Source organism: Onychostoma macrolepis, chromosome 05, assembly GCF_012432095.1.
Source record: "Onychostoma macrolepis isolate SWU-2019 chromosome 05, ASM1243209v1, whole genome shotgun sequence".
In the NCBI taxonomy this organism is placed as follows: domain Eukaryota; kingdom Metazoa; phylum Chordata; class Actinopteri; order Cypriniformes; family Cyprinidae; genus Onychostoma; species Onychostoma macrolepis.
This window is the reverse complement of record NC_081159.1, coordinates 25,254,263-25,268,724: the sequence shown is the minus strand read 5'-3', so window position 1 is coordinate 25,268,724 and position 14,462 is coordinate 25,254,263. Positions and strand designations below refer to the sequence as shown.

Sequence of the window (14,462 nt, the reverse complement as noted above, 5' to 3'; positions counted from 1 at the left end):
TCTGAGAACTTGGTTAAAATGATTGTCGTTGGGAATATCCTTAATTACTTTGTTAAATTCTTTTTCATTTCATGGTATTCGCAGTCAGAGGTAGCCTACGTCAGAACTATTACCAAGAAAACCTGTTGTCATCAGCACGTTGCGATATTTTAAATTGTCTTTCAATAATTTCAATACCTTTGAAGGATTATTACTTAAAACTTGAGTTACTACCAAGAAAAGGAATGCAGAAATTGGACAACCTTGTCGGATGCCTCGGTTTATTTTCAATCTCGGAGGTAAATACACTTCCCTGTTACTCAACACCCCTCCTGCTTTCGTGATGCAGGTGTACCTCGCATCTGAGCTAGAGACGCTTCAGCCTGATTGATAACACTGCTCCAAAACGTCCTGCTCTGGTGGTTTCATGATAGTGTCTGCTTTTTGAAGACGGCCACAAAATGAGGTGGGTTTGCTTGTCGAGTTAAAGGTAGGATAGGCAATATATATAGCGCCATATTTAATTTTTGACGGTACTGAAACGAGGATGTGAGGGACAGATGTTCTTTCAATGGAACACAAAAACTTTGACAAAACACCATAAAACAAATGTGAAAGTTGTGAGAATAAGACTACTTGATCCACAACATTATGTGCGTGCAAAGACTTTTCATTCATTTTAAAATCAATATGGCATGCATCTGACCTGACTCGTCTATACCTGGTTGAAAGTCTTTTCACATCCTGTTAGCAATCAATAATTAAAGTGCTATTTCGACCAATCATTGCATGTCGTCCGTATGCAACGACAAAAAAGCAGCGCGCGGAGAGAAACTGTCATTGTAAAGGTGTATTAATTTTTTTCAACGTATCCAATATAAATCAGGAATTTAATGCAGATTAACAGCGGGGAGCTGGTTATGGGCCGCATCATATCACTGTTTATTCGTCCCATTTTCTGACAACAGAAAAAGAAAAATATATAAATGAAATCAGTTTTATTGAGAATTTGTCTGTATTAAAGTATTAAAGGACAGAGTAGGAGAGAACATTACAAACAAATGTAAAAGGCTGACGGCAGAATGCAAATATGACGGCAATGATGCATGAATATGCAAATTAGTGAATGACATTATCCAGTGACATTTTGCAAGTTTTTGAGCCACTTTCCATTGAAAGAAGTTGGCAACAGTTTTTTTTTTTACACCTTTATTTAAAAAGCGCTTTTAACAATACAGATTGTGTCAAAGCAGCTTTACAGTATCAAACAGTGTGTCAGTAATGCAAAAGGACAATAGTAAACACTCAATTTTCAGTTAAAGGCAGTTCATCATTGAATTCAGTGATGTCATCATCCATCTCAGTTCAGTTTAAATAGTATCAGTGCAATCAAGTCCACAATATCGCTGGAAATTAAGTGTCCCCAAACAGTGGCCGGGGAGGGTGCATCTTAAAATGAGGCAATAATGTCAATATTAAATGTGCGCATTTTTCAAGTGTTTGTGCGCCGTGTGGAAGCTGAATAGCAGTGCGCTTATACTGCATGACAGTTAAAGCTTGGTTTATATCGCGTCCGCACGAGCACACAGCTCAAGCTACTGCCAGAGAAATACTCGGACTGATTTAATTTAATTTTTAATATTATATCGTTTATTTTTTCATTATATTTATTGTGATTAACCTCCCGTTCTTGCTCACAGTATAATGACATTCAATCGTTGCACGCAATCACGGAGAATACAACTCGATTAAAACTAGATCAAACTTATTTTTAATTATGGGCTGTCTATGGGCTGAAATATTTATTTATTTAAATCATAAAGTCAGCGCATGAAAAATAAGCATTAAATTTAATACAAGTTTGCCCTTAACCTTTAACTTATCTTTCTACAGCCTTCAGTCGTAAATAATGTTTTAAGCTTTGGCTAATTCTAATGCTTTTTAATGTGATATGTTGTTTGTATAGTACATAGTACACATAGCCTACAGTATGGCTCGCGTGCTTAAGTTAAGAAATACGCATCGGGATATCTTAATAACAAATTTCATAATACTCAATTAATTGTTGTAAACTGAGATTTGTGTCTTTAGAAGACGTATCTGTGCTGAATTCTGCGTAAATAATCCACAACAATATAACAACATATCGCGTCTTTTGCGCGCTCAATCCGTGATTTCAAATGTACACGCGCGGCCGGCGCGCTCATTTTTTCCAGGCGCGTCCGCGCCGCATCGAGATAAAAACTTAACTTTTCAGAATGCCGCAAGCGGGTCATGTGACAAGAACCAACCAATCAGCTTCATCCTTTGCCGTAACACCATTGAAAGCTCAGCCGAGATGGAGGAACAGCTGATCATAGCTGTACAGAGATAGCCATTTTAAATAAATTTAGTAGTAGAGCGCAAGCGATTTTCAGTGCTGGAAATCCATTTATCCTTTGCGGAAACTTCCGCGTCTTCATGGAGAGCAAGCATAGCGTGCAAGCTGCAGAGAGGTTTGAAAGAAGGAGAAAGCAACGCGCCTGGCGTTTTCCACGAGTTTTTAGGCGCGACATGTGAACGGCCCCGCGCTACTATTTGAATCTTCTGCTTTTCGAACATGGAAGTGTAATAAAGTTTTTTTTTAAGCCATTAGAAATCTGAGACTATGCCCTTGTGGCTATGCCACTGTCCCCAACTAAGCAAGCCAGAGGCGACAGCGACAAGGAACCAAAACTCCATCTGTGACAGAATGGAGAAAAAAACCTTGGGAGATACCAGGCTCAGTCAGGAGGCCATGGCCAGACGAAACAGCATTGTTCCATGCTGCAGCAAAGTCAGATTGTGCAGGGGACTCATGGCTGTCTAAGGACAGGGGTTCCCAAATTTTTCCATTCCACGACCCACCTAGACAAGTTTAATCTATTTCGAGACCCACCAGAATATTTGAGAAAAAAAAACAACAATTGACATTTCTGTAAACTTAATCTTAATTAAAAGTTTAATATGGCAGAAATTCAGTTATTAAGAAAAATAACCATTTTATTTTATAGTACAACTGTAAAATTTCACTACTAATATTTACGTTTTAAATTTCTTCATTTACAGACGTTAATGAGTCTATGAAATATGTCTCATGGCTATGAACTGTAATCCGCGCTGTGTTGTGAAACTCATTGCGGGGTTCAGTGCAGAAAGTGCATTCATGATCCTTCCTTGTGTGTAGGGAAGAGCGGAGCACAAAAACAATGGCACATTTTCTCTATAGTGATACGACGGCGTTTTAGTGCCTCGTTTAAAAAAACCAAATCTAAGATTACGAGATTAAAGTCGTAATATTTCGAGAATAAAGTCGAAACTACGAGAATAAAGTCGAAATGTTTTGAGAATAAAGATTATATAGTTATAATATTTTGAGATAGGCTATTCTAGCCTTTTGCTCATGCAAATGGCCCGGATTGGGAGCACCGGGAGATATTCCAAATCTCAGTTTTCGAAATCTGTCAGTTTTATAGCGAAATACAAACAATATGTAGGCTATATTGCAATAATGTGTTTGTTAAGCGGCATGTGAGTCAATCATCTTTCCGAATACAATAACGAACGACGAGACATTTTTATTATAAATTAGGCTAAACTTTTTTTTTTTTATGCCTTATGATGTTCCTTCAATTTATATCTTGCTATAAACTTGAAATAAAGAGCAAAAACACATTTATAATTTGTATTTCGTTATAAAAACTGGCAGAATTTGAAAGCTGAGCTGTGTGTAAAAGCAACAAAGCACAAAATTGTTGTGATTACTGGTTGGCTGGCGCGCTACAAATAATGAATGGAAGACATTAAATATTATGTCCTCATTTACAGTATACCATGAATAAAACAGTTTGTGAATAGTCACTTAAGGTTTACAGCAGAAAAGACAACAATATAACGTATGTTAACAAATTTGAGTCCACTTCAACCTTTAGAACGTTTTATTGCTGTTTAATTAAACAAAGCTTAAGCTATTGCTATTGTGTGGCTGGCGCACTACAAATAATGAATGCAATGGAATACATTAAATATTATTTCCAAGCATACTGTCCCCGCGAGTATGACACATGGTATGATTTCTGCTAATAATCCCACATAGCTATATTTGTAGTGTATTAAAAAAGGGTTAAATAAGAGAGCTACAGCGCCCCCCAAAGGAATGTCGATTGAGTGTGTGAGTTTATGTTAAGATAAACAGTTGTTCCTGTTCAGTCTGTTAATAAATATCATATTCTTCATATTAAGCTGTTCCCGCGAGTCCTTAAAATTGACATCCCAGTAAGATCGGGCGCAACAATATTCAAATCAATCCCGGAGGTCTGGCAACTTCTCCCGGTGCTCTCAATGCGGGCCATTCGCATGCACGATATAGGCTATACTCTCAAAATATTATAACTTTAATTTCTACGATTTAAATGATCGAAACATTTCGACTTTATTCTCGTAACATTTCGACTTTATTCTCGTAACATTTCGACTTTATTCTCGAAACATTTCGACTTCATTCTCGTAGTATTTCGACTTTATTCTCGAAATATTACGACTTTAATCTCGTAATCTTAGATTTTTTTCATTTTTTAACGAGGCACTAAAACGCCTTCGTAGAAATGCTTTTGTCATTTAAAATAAAATTCAATATTTTTGTGTGAGAGATATTTTATATGAATATTTTATTTTAACATAACTTTTTGTACTGAAACCAATATCTTGTGCACTAAAAATATCTCAGTATAGATTTTAGCTTAATAGGTACGTTTACCCTAGATGTGCTGCTCTTAACCTTTTCTGAGGATGGTACTCCCCTAGTTATACTTGGATACTTCAACATCCACCTAGATAAACCTCAGGCTGCAGACTTCCACACTCTGCTTACTTCTTTTGATCTCAAACGAGTGTCAACTACAGCTACTCACAAAAAAATCAGGCAACCAACTGGACCTTATTTACACACGACACTGCTCCACTGATCATGTGCTGGTTACTCCACTGCACACCTCTGATCACTTCCTACTCACTCTTAACCTCCCGGTTTTATCTTTACTTCCTCAACCTAAACAGTTATCACTCCACTCCACTGTAAGAGCTCCACTCTTACATCTTGTTTAGACACGGTCTGCCCCTTATCTTCCAGGCCAGCCTGTACCACCCCTTCTGCCCCTTGACTATCTGATGTTCTCCGCGAACATCGTTCTAAGCTCAGGGCTGCAGAAAGGGCATGGCGCAAATCACAAAATCCTACTGGCCTTAATTTATATCGATCACTCCTCTCTGACTTCTCTGCTAATGTCTCCACTGCTAAAAGGACATACTATCATAACAAAATTAACAATTCGTCTAAGCCTCGCATGCTCTTTAAAACATTTTCCTCGCTCCTTTGTCGTCCCCCTCCTTCATCAACTCTAACAGGTGACAACTTTGCCACGTTCTTCATTAATAAAATTAAAACCATCAGTGCACAATTTTCCACACCACAATCTGTCAAGCACATCTTCACATCCTCCTCTTCACTCTCTGAGGCAGAAGTCTCCAAACTCATCCTTTCTAATCATCCTACTACTTGTCCACTTGATCCTATTCCATCTCATCTTCTTCAAGCTATTTCTCCTGCAGTTGTACCTGCACTCACTCATATCATTAACACATCCTTTCAAACTGATGTTTTTCCCACAGCATTTAGACAGGTTCATATAACCCCACTACATTTAAAAAAAAAATCTGTAAATTTACAGTAAAAAACCGGCAGCTGTGGTTGCCGGAATTCTACTGTAAAAAATACGGTAGCAACATTGTAGGTTTTACGGTTTTAACTTAGATTTACAGTTAAATACTGTAATTTCATGAACTGATATAATGTTAATATACCAACCTATAGAAGTACTGAAATCTGTTTTGTACCTTTGTAATGCACTGATAACAACCAAATGCAGGTGGTGATGAGAAAGTCACATGATGAACCAAAGCCCATCACAAGCAGCTTTTAAATAATAATATATATAGAAGGTGCACATTCACACAAACACTAAACACCATCATGGTGAGACTCATTAAACTGAAATATGCAATAAACCTTAATTTAACAACATTAGATGTAACATACAGGTACAACCCTAATAAACATAACTGATAAGAAAAAACTACGAAGAAACATAGTTATTTCAAAGAAAAAAACATCCAATTTGAAATGCTTCGCTCTCAGTTGTTGAAGCCCTAAGACTTGCAAGATTAGATTCCAAATCTTCGATACTTATCTTGCTGGATCTGTCCGCTGCTTTTGACAGCACCACCAGATCCTCCTGTCAACCCTATTGGGAAAGGGCATCTCAGGAAGCGCACTCCAGTGGTTTGAGTCTTACTTCACAGATAGATCCTTCAAGGTATCTTGGAGAGGTGAGGTATCCAAGTTCTGTCATTCAGAAACATGGCTTTTCATATCACTTTCCATCACATTCCATCCTGATCTGACGATAGCTGCTCGCATCTAAGCATGTCTAACAGATATTTCTTCCTGGATGAAGGACCATCACCTTCAACTCAACCTTGCCAAGATATAACTGCTTGTGGTTCCATCAAACCCATCGTTTCATTACAATTTCACCATCCAGTTAGGCACATCAACCATAAATCCTTCAAAAATAGCTAGAAACCTTGAAGTCATGATTGATGATCAGCTGACTTTCTCAGACCACACAAATTCACTTTCACGGACTTTGAAATGAACTGTTCCCTCCTGGTGGAATGACCTGCCCAAGCCCAACTCAATCTGAGCAGCGGATTCCTTAGCCATCTTCAAGAAACCGCTAAAAACACATCTCTTCCATCTTTATTTGACCCTCTAACTCTAGTACTCTCTTTTCTAATTCTATTCTTTAAAAAAAAAAAAAAAAACTTATCCCTTTCAGACTTGCACTCTATTCATTTACTGCTTGTTTTCTTTAAAAAAAATAAAAATAAAATAAAATAAAAAATACCTAACACTATTCTTTTTGTGTTCTATCTATTTGTTTTCTCTTTATTTATTATACAATTAACAAAAGAAAAAAAAGGCCTCTAACACTAGCTTGCTTTATTCTTTTTCAATTCTATCTGTCTTCTTTTTATTTATTATATAATAAAAAAAAAAAAAACTTGCTACGTGTACTGCGTTAAGCTAACTGAGACTTGTTATAGCACTTGCATATCATTTTGTTGATTTTAATTACTTCCATTGTCCTCATTTGTTAGTCGCTTTGGATAAAAGCGTCTGCTAAATGATTACATGTGAATGTAAATGTACTACTGAATGCTCAGAAAACATATTAAATAACATATTACATATAGGCTACTAATGTGAAATGCACACATATATGTAATGTTACTCACATACACCTATGGAACGCTCGCAGAATCGCGCATATATGCCAAACCTTTCGCATAGATAGCCTACTGCACGGCTCCGAAACAGCACAATGATAGGCCTATTGTTAATGAATAAATTGCCTTTAAGAATGATTGAATGAATGATTGAATGTCTCACCTTGCCTCCACATAATGATGGGTTTCGTTTCATATTTAAAATTATCAGTGTTTTTTTTTTTTTTTCATAATTTCTTAGGCTTACATATTCAAAAAAGGCTGCATCCTCCGGAGGTCGCATTTGTAAGCTGCATATGTCATCAAGCCTGGTTTATTTCAGTTAACTGAGTATTCCATTTGCGAGTCAAAAGCATATTACAACAATTTACACTTAACTAAGAATAATGGTCAAATTTATAACTATTAATATACTAAAATAAGATCTTCTTTATGACGTATGCAGCCTACAAATGCGACCTCCGGAGGATGCAGCCTTCAAGAAACAGCCCTAGTGTGCGTGTCCCTTGTGTTGATTGTGTCATTCTGTTCAGGTGTGTCTTGCTAATTATCCTAGTGTGGTTAATGTATTTAAGTTGCTCCCTTCTGTTAATTGTTGTCAGGTCTTGAACGTCAATACCTCGTGCATGTGTCACGTGCCTGCCCTTGTCTGGATTGTACCTGTTTGTGTATTATTAGCCGTGACACTTTGCAGCTATATTTGATTAATTTTACTTTATATAGATAGATAGGCCTATATAATTCTTATGTTTTGCTTTGTTTTTAATGAGCATTAAAAATGATTTTAAGTGTTTAACATAATTGTTTTTCTTTTCTCTCTAGCTTTTGTTTTTGGGTCCATGACATTTCATGTTTTGTCCAAGTGAATTATTTCCTTTTAAAATAATTTTATTAATTCATGACATGTCACTTTATTCTGTAAAACTTTAGTTTGAAGTGAATTCAAGAATATTATTTTATGTTTTGGTATCTCAAACCCCCCAAATTTAAGGGAGTGCAGCCGTTTGCACAAATGAGCAGAGTTAGAAAACCCTTAAAAATGGTGTTTTAATAAGAATTAATATCAAATAAAATATGGCATATAAAATACTATGGCAAATGACTTATATCATTTATCAATGACCTAATATCTTTATTCGATTAATTAATCATAATATTTGCTGACTGGCTGCTGTTTGTAATAAGACATGTTAGTAAGGTAAGTTAGTTCTGAAAAAAGCTCTTGCATAATTTCAGCACAGATGCCACTTGGTTTTATTGATTGATAGTTTGATTGATTGATTAAAATTCAATGAAGACAATGGCCTGGAATAATGTTCTCGATTGCACCCTCAATGACGGTCTGTATGTACAAAGGTGGGAGAGTTTTTGCAACATAAATGTTTAAATAATTTTTTCTTCTTTTCCTTTTTTTTTTAGTCTTGAAGGTACCTTAAAATCTAAACTGCTTCTGCAGGAGTGCCATTTTACTTGGTCTCTAAGAGAAGAAGATGACTTTGTTCTCTGTGATTTACTGAATCGTCTGGAGGAACAGATTCAGCTGGAATGTAAAGAGGCGAGAGTAACACGAGCTTACAACAGTCTTGGATTCGTTCAGTATCTCTATGGCAACCACCAGGAAGCTCTCGCAAATCTGCAGAAATCAGTGGAGCTTGCAAAAGAACACTACAAAGACAGTGATGAATTTCTTATTGTTACCTATGGAGACCTTGCCTGGTTGCACTATCATATAAATGCGTTCTCTAAATGTGAAGAGTACTTGAGAGAGTTAGAGAGAGTCCGCAGAAAATGTTCTGGGGGGTTCACTTATACTGTCGAGGTTCTCAGAGAAAAGGGTTGGACTTTTCTTAAATTCTCTAACAAATACTCACATGCTGCAAAGGAATGCTTTAGACAGGCCCTTGAAATGAACCCGGATGACAGTGATTTAAATGCAGGCTATGCTATTGCACTGTACCGCACAACAAAAGACACTCCTGACTCTTCAGGTTCACCAACAATAAAACAGCTTGAAAGAGCTATAGAACTTAATCCAGATGATGCTGTTCTATTACTATTGTTAGCCGTAAGAATGCTGAATAACAGAGATGATGAGACATTCGAACCTGCACTGAAGAAGGTGATTGTGGCACTGAGGATGTCCCTGAAAACCCACACGTCATAAGATACACGGCAAAATTTTTCCGCCAATTAGGAAACATGGATATTGCCATTAATCTACTAGAAGATGCCTTGCAGGCTACCCCAAACTCTGCCTTTATACACCATCAATTGGCTATGTGTTACAAAAAGAAAAAAACATACCTGGAAAAGAAACATAGGATGCATGGCAAAGCAAAGTTTAATACTAAAATGTCAGATGAAATACAGCAAAACCTGGATCAGTGCATCTATCATCTGGACAGGGCGATTTCCCTAAAGCCGTCATTTGTGAATGCCGTGGCAGATTTAGCACTGCATCACGGACAACTTGGCAGCTTCAAAGCTGACAGACTTTTTGAAGAAGCATTTAAATTGGCTTATAATGAAAAGAAACATCTGCAGGCAGTTCATTATTTATGTGGCCAATACCAGCTCTACTACAAAAGATCTGAAGAACTGGCCTTCCAACATTTCATGCAAGGTCTGAAGCTGCAACCAGAATCAGAGCTAGGCAAGTTGTGTGAGGACAAACTTAAAACCATGATGCAACATCGTATTAAATGGCTGAAAAGCCCGGATGATGGCATGGTGTGTGGCATACAGGGATTCATTCATGAAGTAAAGGGTGAAAAACTCAAGGCTGAAGAGTTTTATGAGAGAGCCCTAAAAAATGGATTACATTTTGGTAAATACAATCTCAAGCTTTTATTCAATTTATTTTTAATAGTTAATATATTTTACTTGGATTACTTGAAATACACTGGTCCCCAAAATGTAAAGTTTGGCTAGCATAGGTGCATGATCACAGTCTTCCTGCTTTAGTGAAAGTTAATTGGTGGTTGGCTACCTGAATGAATAGCTTTTAAACTGAGATTTCATATTTGAAATTTATTTTTGACATTGAATAGTGCAATTTCTTTTCAGTTTTAGGTTCACAGACATAGATTACAGTGAGTGAGACAAAAATCAAATGAAGAAATATTTTCAATTTTACTACTTTGTCACTTTTAGGAAAGTATACATAAATGTAATTTAGCCATTAAGATTAACATTGTCAAGTTTTATGACATCATCTGTAATTGTTTGTCATTTGACCATATGTCCTAGACCTGGATCAACAATTGTGAATGAAAAGATATTACATTTTCATATTAAAAATGCAAGTTAAACAGGCCTCAGTAACCATCTCTGCCTCATTCAGCTGCGTCTTTATTGATTTTGTTTTTCATACATAGGTGAAATGTTCACAGAGATAAGGATTTGGCTCATGAGTTTCGGTGAAACAGAAAAATCTGTTCTAAGCCAGATTTTTGATGGAGGAAGTTACAAAATTGAAAGTGGTAGGATTAAGACTTTCAAAGGTGCAATGAACAAGAAGATTGTGCACTTGGTTGATATTGATATCTGTAATGCCAAGAGGATTCTTCGATGGGAAAAACTGACTCCTGGGCCTCATGCCGTTCTTCTTGCATTTACTCTACATGATGGCAAATTCACAGACCAAACCAAAGAGATTCTTGAAAATCTGGAGTTTCTTGGAGAGAAATTCTGGAATCATGTCGTCGTAGTATGTATCTGTAGCTCAGATGCCGTTGTAGCTCAGAGAGGCGTATTGGATTGGCTTCTTGAAAAATGTGGGGACAAATACTACATTTGTGGCTCTGCACCTGAATCCACAGAGAGGAGGGAGCTTTCAGACAGGATACAGATGATGATCAGGAAAAATAATTCTATGCATCTGGTATTACCCGACATTTCAGATGGAGATTCTCAATCCCCTTTAGACATTTTAAGAGTAAGTCAAAATGTTTTCTTTGCAAATGCAAATCTGTCTAATTTGACAGTAAAATTACAATTCACTTAAGCACTTGTTATTTTTCACAGAGGCTAGATCTGAAAGATTATTTGTTCACTCCTGAGATCGTCATACAAGAGGGACAAAGGAGATACAGGTTTGTGTCAACAAACAGGTGAAGTAAGAGTTGAGTGTATCAGTATGCTTTCATTTTCAATATTCCTTTGAAATCAAATAGGTTACAGTGCAGCCATGCAGGCTGGTTCCATTGTGAGTTTACACAGATTGGTTTTAACATGGAGGGGGAAGGAGAGGTGCTGTACAGCACTGTTCTTCAGGATAACGACTGTCCAGTCCCTGCCAACTATTGCCAAGCAGGACCCGTGTATGATATCAAATGTGTTCAGGGTGAGCTGTCTCAGCTCAGACTACCTCACTGTGAGACCTCCATTGGTGAGTTGGCAATCTTATGAAAAATAATAGATACTGAATACTTTGAATAATACAAAGTGCAAACTTTTAAGAAAAATCATGATTAGTATAAAAATATAACACTATATTATACATTTTATATTTACTATATGTCGAGGACAGATAAAAAAGTTTTTTTTTCCCTCAGAGGATGCCTGCCACTTCATGTCAGTTATACATTATTCTAATCAGATTGTTGATATTCTGGAGCCTCAAAATATCACAAGCACACATGTCACAGTGAGCATCAAAGGAACATCAAAGTTTTTTATTTCCAAAAAGGAAAACTGGTTTACGGGTCATTGGTCTAAGATGCTCGGCCAAGTGATGCTATTCTACATACAGCCAGCACATGGGCTGCATGTGTTTCTACAACCCTGCAGTGTGGACCCCAGAGAAGTAGATCTTAAAGCACCCCAATTTTACCTCATTCATTTTAGCTGACTTTTATAAACAACCATACCATTTCTCTATTCTTTCAGGTGGAAAAATGTAATAAAGATTACACATTAATCCAAACAGCTTGTGAATGCATGCTCAAATATGAATGTGTGTACAGCTTGTCCTGTGATCCTGTTGAGGAACATGGACTTTCAGAGACGCCAAAGATACAACCAGTGGTCAGTATATGGATTAGAATAATGCATTTTCTCAAAGCATTTTCTAATTGAGAAATCATGAGGGAAATGTGGGAATCATGAATCAAATAGTTTACATATTTAGCTGTCCTTTCTGATGAATACAAGAACGCCCAGTCCAGAAAACTGCAAATATCCTGCAAACCTGCAAATAACTCAGATAAACCAAATAATTCAGAGATGAATTCTCGTGATTAGAAGATCTTGTATGATCTAAAATGTACAGTATTTAAACAATGTACAAAGAATGTTCATTTTGCTTGTCATGCAGTATTTACATTGAGATGCATAAAAAAAAAAAAAAGGTTTGATAGACCCTTGGAAAAAGTTATATATGAGCAAGAACAAACAGTTTTTCAAACATTTAATGATTCAGATATGTTTCAGTGGTGCCTTTTAATCAAACTTTTTTTTAATCAATCTCTTTAGGACACAAAACTTCATTGCACGAAGCAGTGGAAACATTACTATCCAACATTTGATATAAAGTTGCCAGATGGTGTGATGGATGTGGGTTTACACCTCAGAAAGGAAAACCCCAAGGAAGGAAAGGTTGAAGTTGTATGGAGCCGTGACATAACACTGACAGGTAAGATACTTTACTGTTTGTGTTAGTGGAGTACAAAAGTTTAACAAGTAAATTACTGACATGACAACAATTCACCTGAAGTGAATTATCATCACAGACATTGGATGCTCTTTGTATTTTCAGTTTACAGTATATGCTAGACTGTGACAATTTGTTGCACTGATTTACATGAGCATATGAGCACTGCACAATGTTAAATATGCATACATTTTTTAAAGATTTTTAAACATAATTTAAATCATACTGGTAATCTCAAAAGTTGAAAATGAAGCAGATATTAACAAAGTTTTTATCTTACAGACTATACAGCAGAAAACAGCAGACCGATATGAACAGATGAGTGGTGCAAGCATATAACCTAAAAACATAATCGCCTAGACATTTTATTTACATTTGAATCAGCTTGTAGCCTGTTTTAGAACTGTAATGGAACAAATGATTAGCTTCTATTTTTTCTCAGAAACATTTTAATATACTGTATAAATTAAAAGGGTTGATGACTACAGGTGTATCCTTTTTGAAAAACAACAAAGCTGAGTTTATCCAAAGAGTGAGAAATGTTAATGTCATTTTAGATCACCTTGGAGACATTAATGCAAATGAACAGGTAAATAAAATCAGAGCAATGGCAACATCTCAGGAAAAAATGAGGAACATCTTTGAAATCAAGGACGAGGTCTTTTGTCAGAATGGAAGTTTTTCAACTTTAGAAGGCAGAACCAGCTCTTATGAAAGATATGATTACAGACAACTAAGACCACTAATGCACGTGAGATGAACAATAGAAAAACTGAACAGAATATTTTTTTTTTACTATATTTAATTTTATAATACTGTGATGTCAAAGCATGTGATATTGACCAGTGTATATCTGACAGTCTTTTAATATTATTTGAGCTGTACTGCTACTGCTATAGTGAAATGTGAAAATGTTTTGGATTGTTTTTCCATGGGTTTGTCCAATTTACGATCACCTATAAGGTAAATAACAGAAGTAGAAGTGACATTTAGAATATAATATCTGTTATTTCCTATTTCACTTCAATATAAAGAGGTGCTGTAGATTATCTTCAAATTATAAATGTTGTTAATTTAAATGTATGTTGAGTTTGGAGTAATAATGTATAAACTGTTGATTTTTTAGCAATTTGGTTCAGTCCTTTAATAGCAAGTGGGATACTGGGATTTTGTGAAATGTTATGTAAAAAAGAATAGGCTATTCATTACTATTTGATGTTCTAAATAAGATTGCTGATGCTTATGATACAATGTTTAATTCATAAATGCAAATGTTCGATGACTGTTCCATCATACTCAAACCAATTTTTTCAACAACTTTAACCTTTTTCTATTGTATGCCTGTGTGCATGTTGCTCGAGTTTGTTCTCAGTCTGTACTATTGTTAATGCGAATAAAACAGCAACAAAAACAACTCAATTTCCAGTAAATTATTACCGGTATGTTCAAGAGAGGATTTAAAAAA

At 36.1% G+C, this 14,462-nt stretch overlaps 1 protein-coding gene across 1 annotated transcript; it reads left to right on the top strand.

Moving 5' to 3' along the window:
- The first annotated feature begins 314 nt into the window (after window positions 1-314).
- On the top strand, window positions 315-14,373 carry LOC131541157 (uncharacterized). Its single transcript, XM_058776727.1, is given in 11 exon segments — window positions 315-445; window positions 8,764-9,484; window positions 9,487-10,171; window positions 10,722-11,281; window positions 11,371-11,438; window positions 11,520-11,734; window positions 11,901-12,151; window positions 12,235-12,372; window positions 12,820-12,979; window positions 13,280-13,324; window positions 13,486-14,373. Coding segments are annotated over 11 exon segments (3,120 nt in total). The 5' UTR covers window positions 315-440; the 3' UTR covers window positions 13,758-14,373.
- Window positions 14,374-14,462: the final 89 nt, after the last annotated feature.